The sequence below is a fragment of the Cryphonectria parasitica genome (genome assembly GCF_011745365.1).
Source record: "Cryphonectria parasitica EP155 unplaced genomic scaffold M406scaffold_3, whole genome shotgun sequence".
Taxonomy (NCBI): domain Eukaryota; kingdom Fungi; phylum Ascomycota; class Sordariomycetes; order Diaporthales; family Cryphonectriaceae; genus Cryphonectria; species Cryphonectria parasitica.
The window spans coordinates 2825257-2833308 of record NW_024468911.1 but is presented as its reverse complement, the minus strand read 5'-3'; the positions used below and the strand labels follow the sequence as shown (position 1 = coordinate 2833308).

At 53.9% G+C, this 8052-nt stretch overlaps 2 protein-coding genes across 2 annotated transcripts; both read left to right on the top strand.

Moving 5' to 3' along the window:
- Positions 1–3191: 3191 nt before the first annotated feature.
- M406DRAFT_350569 (uncharacterized protein) lies at positions 3192–4797 on the top strand (the record flags this gene model as incomplete). Its single annotated transcript, XM_040922560.1, has 2 exons — positions 3192–3215; positions 3265–4797. The coding sequence occupies 2 exons, from the start codon at positions 3192–3194 to the stop codon at positions 4795–4797; spliced, it is 1557 nt and encodes a 518-aa protein (XP_040778419.1).
- A 681-nt stretch (positions 4798–5478) lies between these two features.
- M406DRAFT_69601 (uncharacterized protein) lies at positions 5479–6663 on the top strand (the record flags this gene model as incomplete). Its single annotated transcript, XM_040925282.1, has 1 exon — positions 5479–6663. The coding sequence occupies one exon, from the start codon at positions 5479–5481 to the stop codon at positions 6661–6663; it is 1185 nt and encodes a 394-aa protein (XP_040778418.1).
- Between the last annotated feature and the right edge of the window lie 1389 nt (positions 6664–8052).

Below are 8052 nucleotides of genomic sequence, written 5' to 3'. Positions count from 1 at the left end.
CGTGCCGATCTCAACGGACTGGGCTCGCGACCGACGAGTGAAACGCTCAGCAAGCCCCTGCTTCTGCTCTGTGGTCTTCTCGGCAACCTTTGGTTGTGGTATGGAAGTGTCTGGCTCGGTCGAGGAACTGCTCGCCGAAGGCTCGGGAACGGTGATCTTGAGTGCGTCGAGCGACTCGGTCGAGGGCTTGGAACTTGCGGTTGCAGGACGCCTCTCTGGGCTGGAGGTATCGCTGCCCCCTGAGAGCTTCGAGAAGCTTTTCTTGGACCTGAAGACACCCTTAATGCGTCCCACAGGGGATGGTGATCTCCCGTTATTACGAGAAGCCGGTGGCGCAAGGCCGGCCGGGTTGTGCGACCCAGAAGGGTCAGTTTCTGTTGGTTGCTCCGTGGTGGGTGTGTCCTGCGAGGGGCGAGAACCTTGATAGTACTCGGCTTGGATGAGGGGAGAGTTGGTCGTCAGATAGCCGATCTGGGAGGGGTGAAGAGAGACTGCAGGGGGCCGCTCGAGGTGACTACAGCCGCGAAGGATCAGTACGAGAATAGGTAGGTAAGCTCATCAGAGAGAGATGAGGTCGGCGGTGGCCAAGCCAGCAATCGGACAGAGCGAGAAGAGCGAGCTGGCAGGAGGAGCTTCTGACCAAACAACGGCCACGAATGGACAAAATAGGCACAGAAAAAGAAATGACAAGAGATAGAAAAGTGATATGGTGCACAAGGCTTAGAGGTATGAAGAGAAAACCAGTGAGAAAGTGAATGCGAGGAGGATTGACGACCTTGAGGCCAGCTGAAGTAAGACGTGGACAATGGCTGCAGCTTTGACTGTGGAATAGTGGGTGGGTGGATGGGTGGGTGTGGAGGGGGGCGTAAGGTAAGGATCAAGCGTAGTAATCTTGTGGAGAGGGGGGGTTTGAGACCTCGTTTCCGAACGACTACATAGTATTACGCTATACCACGGCGCCCATTATACCAAGCTCGTCAGGGGGGGATGAGGGGGACAATGGAGTGTGTGATATGAGACGCTAGGGGAGTAACCTCGCAGTGCCGCACGTCCCTGACAGGTCGAGTCCTTTAGTCTCGCTGTGTGGGGAGCATGTGGACTGGAGAGATTGAGTTCGAGGTTGGCCCTCAGCGAGCATGAACCAACCGAGATGGAGAGTCCGTAAAAAAGGGCAGATAGCTGGGAACTTGGGAAGGGATTGGGATCGCCGCGGGAAAAGGCTCCGCCTGCAAGACGCCATGTGCTGGCCCGACCCAGACTGGCGAGTCGCATATGGGGCCAGGGGGGAAGATCTGATATAACAAAGCAAAATAGTATGCATATATGATAACATCAGACGCATATCTGAGCGCTGAGAACAGAGTCAACTTACGACTCGATGGTTTCCTCCGAGTCGTAGGAGACTAGACTCGTCGACTCTCCATCGTGGCCCTTCTCGATTGGAGGAGGGTGGACGGCGACGGACCTGTCGTTGTGGTTGTCGTCGCTCTCGAGCTGAGATGGGGTTTGAGATGGAGGATATGAGGACTGAGACGCATGGGAGAACGGATCAAAGCTGGATGTGTCCCTCGAAAGGTTGGTGATGTCGTCGCTGGCGATACTGCTGTTGCCGTCTATAGACCCTTTTCTGGAACGCCGGATCGACTTGGACTTGGCCAGAAGCTTTCCGAACGCTTTGTCCGCCATGATGCATGCACGATCTGGATCAGACGCACCGGCTGGTTCCAGGTTGTGACAGGACGACCCAAACAACCTCCGCTGAGGCCGTTTCTGCTCAACTTCCACTGGAGCTAAAGCAGGAACCGGTCGGTGGGAAGGCTTCGTACCTGTTTCAGCGGGTGACGGATTGAATGACTAACAAGAAGAGGCTGACAGCCAGACAGACACGACAGACAGGCGACTGACTGAAGTAACTGACTGAAAGTATCGGTGATGCTGACAATCTGATCAACCTCGGCCAGGTCGGGAACTTTGTGGGGTCCGAAAGAATGCTGAGTTCAAGGATCAGGGACAGTTCGAGGAGATCGAGCAGATCGATTCGCGGGGCAAGGTCATGACGGTATGAGCTTGTCCTTGTCCTTGACTCCCTTGGCAGAGTACCTCAAAGCTCCAGTATGGAGAGACGCTGCTAGCAATTCCGGGTTGGAGTTGGCTGCTGCTGGGTGCCGGGTCAGGTCTGAGAAAATCAGAACTGTCAATCAGAAATGTCTTGGAGGAAGGAGAGGAAAAAATCAGATGGATGGTCGGGCAGGTTGAAAAGGGTGCAAGTGCAAGTGCAACTGGCTATCCAGGAATATGCCAAAGACGGTAACGGTAACGCGCGCGTTGTTGACTGTGATTTCCAAAGATACGGAGGCTTTACCCCGGATCGACGACTACGATGTCCATTGCGTACTATAATGGCCCTGGACCGTTGATCCAGACACCTGGGAACCATGGCCAAGTTTAGTATCGTTGCCCCTTGCAGCTCTCTCATGTACTCCATTTCCTTGGATGCTTCGATACGCTCCCCCAAATTCCCCTCACCTCACTCCTTTCATCAAGCAAAAGCCAGGTGCCACGTAAAGCAAAAGGGGGGGAAACCTATCCCAGCAGCGTGGGACGGGGCGCTGCTCGGCTATCCTTAGCGGGCTCTCAAAGATGGCTGTCCTGATGACGCCGTGTCGCGTCATCTCAAGCTGCAAGACACTGAGACCTGGCCAGTAGGCACCCTGTAAAAGGCCTGCGCGGGGTACTTGGAATTGCCCCTGTGACACGCTATACTTGCTAGCACAGAGACACCTTGGCACTATATACTGCTGGTGGTAGCAGCGTGACCCCTGTAGCTTAGCGCTTCTCTACCTGTCCCTTGTAAGGGCTTAGCGAAACCAGCATCCTAGCCTGTGGGTTCACTGGAGACTTGAGCCTCACACCCTCAACGCAGCCTTACCAAATATCCGGAGGCGGCCCAGAGGACCAACATCCCATGCCGACCTTGCACCGTAGAGCATCGTCAAACTGAAGCTATCGTGTCACGACAACAGCACGCGCATCGAGGCTCTGCTCTGTGACCCGGTATCTCTTGCGCATACGGGCTACCCTCTTTGCCATTCCAGAAGACTGAACCTTGGTCTAAGGCACATGTGACCTCCGTCAAAGACTTCGTGGGTTGTATATGCAATGTGCAGACCACTCTTTACCTGCCCGCCATCATGAATACCTCCTCTCTGATCAAGGTACTCCGCATAGGACTTACTAACACCATCCTGTACATGATGCTGACAGTCTTGCCAGGCGCACGACCACGCGAAAGCCGCCTCGGACGCCACCCAGACAGCCAACTCCACCGTAGCTATCAACGAGCACACCCTCGCGGCCGGCGAGTTCTCCAATGCCGCCAAAGTCACATCCAGTATCGAGGCCCTGAGGACTCTGAGGCTCCTCGAACAGCACCACCAGAAGCTCTCCGAACTGATCAAGTTCTCCGTCGATCACCCAGCAGAACACGCCGTCACCGAGAAGGATGTGACCGAGGCCGAGGAGAAGGCTGGTGGTGCGCAGACAGGCGGTTCTGACACACAATCGGACGCAGCCTCGGGCACAACGTCGAAGCCTCCCGCAGCCGTGCCAGGCCTGACAGCACAGCGTCGCTACCCCCCATCCCGAGAGCTATCATCATCGATCGCCAGCAACCTCGCCTCTGCCAGGGGCATTCGCGGCTCGAGACATCGCGCACCGCCCGCCGCACCGAGTGTCTCCAATGACCAAGCTCCCGGTAATCTAGATGCCACGGCCAGGAAGGATGGCTCAAAGACAAGAATGCAGCACATGCTTGATGCGAAGAGCGGGAAGCCAAAACCAAGCTGGGTGCCTCCACCACAGCCTTTCTCGGCGCAGGGCTCGCGCCCGGCCTCCATCGACGAGGGGGCCGAAGATGAGCCCATGACCACCTCAGGCATCACCGAGGAGGGCTTCTCGCGTTTCTACAGCACGTTTGGCAACATCATCAACCGCCTCTCAGCTCCCCTGGCTTTCGCTGGCCTGCCCCTGATCACCGAAGAATCAGGCACCCCAGAGAACGCCGTTCCGGAATCGACCTCGCAGGCGAGAGGCAAGGCCAAGTCTGTCAGGGACCCCACCGAAGACCCAGATCTATCCAGGATTTATTCCAAGGCTGCTCTGCGAGCTGTGTATCGAGATGGCCACTCTGGCAACGACTCGTTCTACGTCGTCCCCACGAGCGGCCACACTGTCTCTTATGCCAACATACTGAATTTTGACCAGAAGGAGAAGAGACGTGCCATGGCGGCCTCTCTGCACGGTGGAACTGCCGATGCGCGTGATGACCCGGACGAGGAGGATTTCGTCGACGCTAAGGAGTCACAGATGATCTTGTCTCCAAGTACAAAACGGCGTGTCGGGAAGAGCCAGACCGAGAAGGAGCTCTTCAACGTCATCGAAGAGCTCAACACCGAAAACCAGAGCCTGAAAGGTATGCTCGACAAAGTCACCAAACGCCTGCATGCCTTCGAGGCGAGCGCCCAGCATTCTCGGCTTGCCATGGTGGACAGTATGCGCCTTGCTCGGCCGGGGTCTCCACTGTCGCAGAGCGGAAGTGCGCAGGCTGCAGATGAGACTCTGAGGAAACGAAACCGCGAGCTAGAAGAGGAGCTGGCCGCAGCCAGCAAGCAGTTTGAGACCCTTGAGAGGGACAACAAACATCTCAGGCGGACACTCGAGAAGTATCGTGAGAAATGGGAAGCCCTCAAGGCCGGGGCCAAAGCTCGAAGGGAAGCCTCTCATTCGGCTGATACCTAGGCTTTTTGGACATGACTGCAAGTGTAAGTCGATGCTTTACTACCATAGTTCTTGATCAAACTATACTTTCTTCATTTGCGAACGCAATGTGGCTTGATGTGTCTTGATATGTCATCCATTCGTTTCAGACCTGGCTCAGAAATCATCAGGTGTGACTAAGAATCCATTTCTGCTATCTCAATAGATGTACGCTGTAAAAAGCAACGGTTCACCATCAGTTTACTTCATTACCGTCACGGACGAAACAACGCTTGAGGCGATCGCGTGAATTGGCGCCCCCCCCCCCCCCCCCAAGCGAGATGGAGCTGTTCGTCGCGCCTTACTCCCAAGGTTCCCTTCGTGACTTCCTCACTGAGAACTGAACTAGACAGACCCCTTTTCAGCAACACACTCAACAAAGCCACAGTCTCGAACAAGAAGATCCAGCACAAGCCCTGAAGAACACAACCATTTTAACGCTGATCTACAACGTTTACCACGTGCAACTCAAGAATAAAAACTGTCCAAGCGGTTACGAAACCTCGATCCTTACGAAACTGGCTGTTTCACCTTGAAAAGGCAACAACGCTTTCTCGCTTGAGCGCCGTACAGCACTGCTGAAACCATCGCGTCAGCGTGGTCCTCGAAACGTCAGAGACTTACCATCCTCCATTGAGAAACTTGCCTCTGGGTGAAGACAAGATGGGGAAGAAGAAGTCGAAGAACAACCAGGCCAAGAAGCAGGCGGCTCAGAAGCGGCAGAAGGCGCCACAAAAGCAGCAACAGTCCCTACAGAAACAGCAACAAGCAGCACAGAAGCAACAACAGGCTCTGCAGAAACAGCGCCAGCAGGTGAAGAAAGAGAACGAGGGCCAGCAGGCTCCGGTGTCCAAGAAGGGGAAGGGTCGCCGTAAACGACGTGATTTTAATGCGGTCTCGAATGAAGACCATATACCCCGACAGCTAGACTATGGCAGCGATCACCACACAGAGCTTGTCTTCAACCCGTCGACCGTCAACAATCGCGAGCTGGGAGATGAAGACCTTACGCTGATAGATCCGCCATCAGTCAATGGGAACGACGAAAACGACACTCTTGTCGAGGATGAAGTCTCCGCCTATGGCGTTGACATCTTCCTGAAGGCTTCTAAGCGCGTCAGGCGAGGTCGCCCGTCGCCAGCGATTATGTGTAGCCCGGTCCAGCCGCGGAAGGGCCTGTGGGATCTCTATACCGAGTATCCTGATGAAAAGCTGTCCGGAATCGAGGCGGAGGTGCTGGAGTTGGCAGGCCAGGCAGCCAAGCAGGTCGTCCTCGAGGCTACCTACCACTTCCTACAGAAGTGCATCCCGACAGCTGAGAGGGAGAAGATCTGGGGTCAAGTCATGAAGAAGACCAGTAATGGTGCCTCGGACGATGCCGTCACTTCCATCCCCGTTCCACATGGTGTTCTCGATTCGAAGAACGGCACCCGTCAACTCCACCAGCTCATGGCCAATTGCATCACCACCCTCTCTTCCTCCTTCACTACCGCAGACGCTACATCTCTCCGACTCGTCTTCAACCGATGCATTACCCTCTGCAACGCTCTCGATGACTTGAATCGCCAAGCCGCTCTTGAGAAGGCCCTGCACGCCCTCGACTGGCTGATTCTCGGACTGGATGTTAAGACAACCCACGCATTCCGCAACCTGAACGAGGTATTGGACACCATTGACTGGGGTTTCTTGAAGAAGCCCGGTACGGATGCGCGCCTTAAGCGAAGTCGCTTTGAGCGTCGCATCTTACGGAATCACAAGAAATTGTGGGAGAATACGAAGGCGCCGTTGAGGATGAAGTTTCTCGAGGCGCTGCAGGAGCTGGTGCGGCAAATGTCGCAAATCAACTGAGCACTGGCTGGATACTCTCGGTAGTACCATCCGAAGTGTAAGATCTGCAATACTGCTACTTTTATGCATACAATAGATCCCGGGGGTCTCGTCAGACATAAAGTTAAAGTGTGAGGGCCCTCAATTTCAGGAAGTGTGAGAGACGGAAGGGCAAAAGAAAGTTGGTCTGGTCACAACCGGGAGGTTAGTGCAAATTCCAGGACACAGAGTGTGGGTCCTATATAGTTTACCCTTTTTATATTCCTCGGAATTGAAATGTCTATGGGGACGATTTTAATACAGAATCAGACTTGCTCAGCAAGGCATCAGAAGCCATTCTTAGCCCAACAATTCAAGAAGAGAACAGGAGAGCGACCAAAATGAAAGACTTCAGCTAAACCTTTATCAACGGCCAGATTGTTCCTAGATGCCGAAATGGAGTTATAGACATGCCATACGGTGCCGCACGCTTGTCATCCGTCCGCCCGCCCCCATGGACCCAAAGGGGAGCAGGAGGGCTTTCCCATTGGCCTTATTCGCAGTGTTTGATAGGAAATCCTGTCCTGGTGGGATATGCTGCCTACCTCCCGACCAACATACCGACTTCCTCGCAACCAAGGTTTGCATCTACACGATTTCCCTTCCAGTCATTTGTGATGCAGCACCTCTGTGTTCAGTCGTCACCCATGATCTCAAGGCACCTGCGGAACCGAGGGAGCAAGCTTGTGCCAGAGTTCAAGAAATCGCTGAAGAAATCACCAAAGTGGCTCGTTCGTCTCAGCCCTCGTTCTCGAATACTCGGCAGAGGGATGTTGCGCCACACCCGCGGGCTAGACCGATCCTGTTGATGAAATCATTTTGTTTCTGCTCACGTCATATTCGAGAAAAACGTGCGCGGGTCGCAATGGGCCAGCCTCTCGTCATTGGGGCTCCTGGCACGGCCGCCTATTTGGCTATCATCGTTTGCTCTCCATGTCGATCGATCCTTTGGAGTGAGCCTCCGGCTTTTTGGTGTGGTGCAGCTTGGGATTCAGAAGTGAGAACGAATGAATGTATGTGTGCGTGCGTGCATGCGTGAGTGACTTGTGTGAAGGGTATTTTTTTTCTTCTTCTTCTTTCCAATTGAATGACGATAGAATGTTGCAGCCCACACAACACTTAGGCAAGCAAGATTGTCATCATGAATAATAAACAGAGAAAAAGAAGAGAAACAATAAAAGAAAAGAGAAAAAAAAGCTGTGACGCTTTTGTAGGTATAAGGCGATTTCCCTGCAAATATTCCCATTCCATCTCATCATTTACGGTCGTCCTGACCTTGAACCAATGCAAAAGAAATTTTCCTAATACACGCCCCCAGACCCGAGCGTACAGGACGATCAGCCCAAGAGAAAATAGACAAGATAATTAATA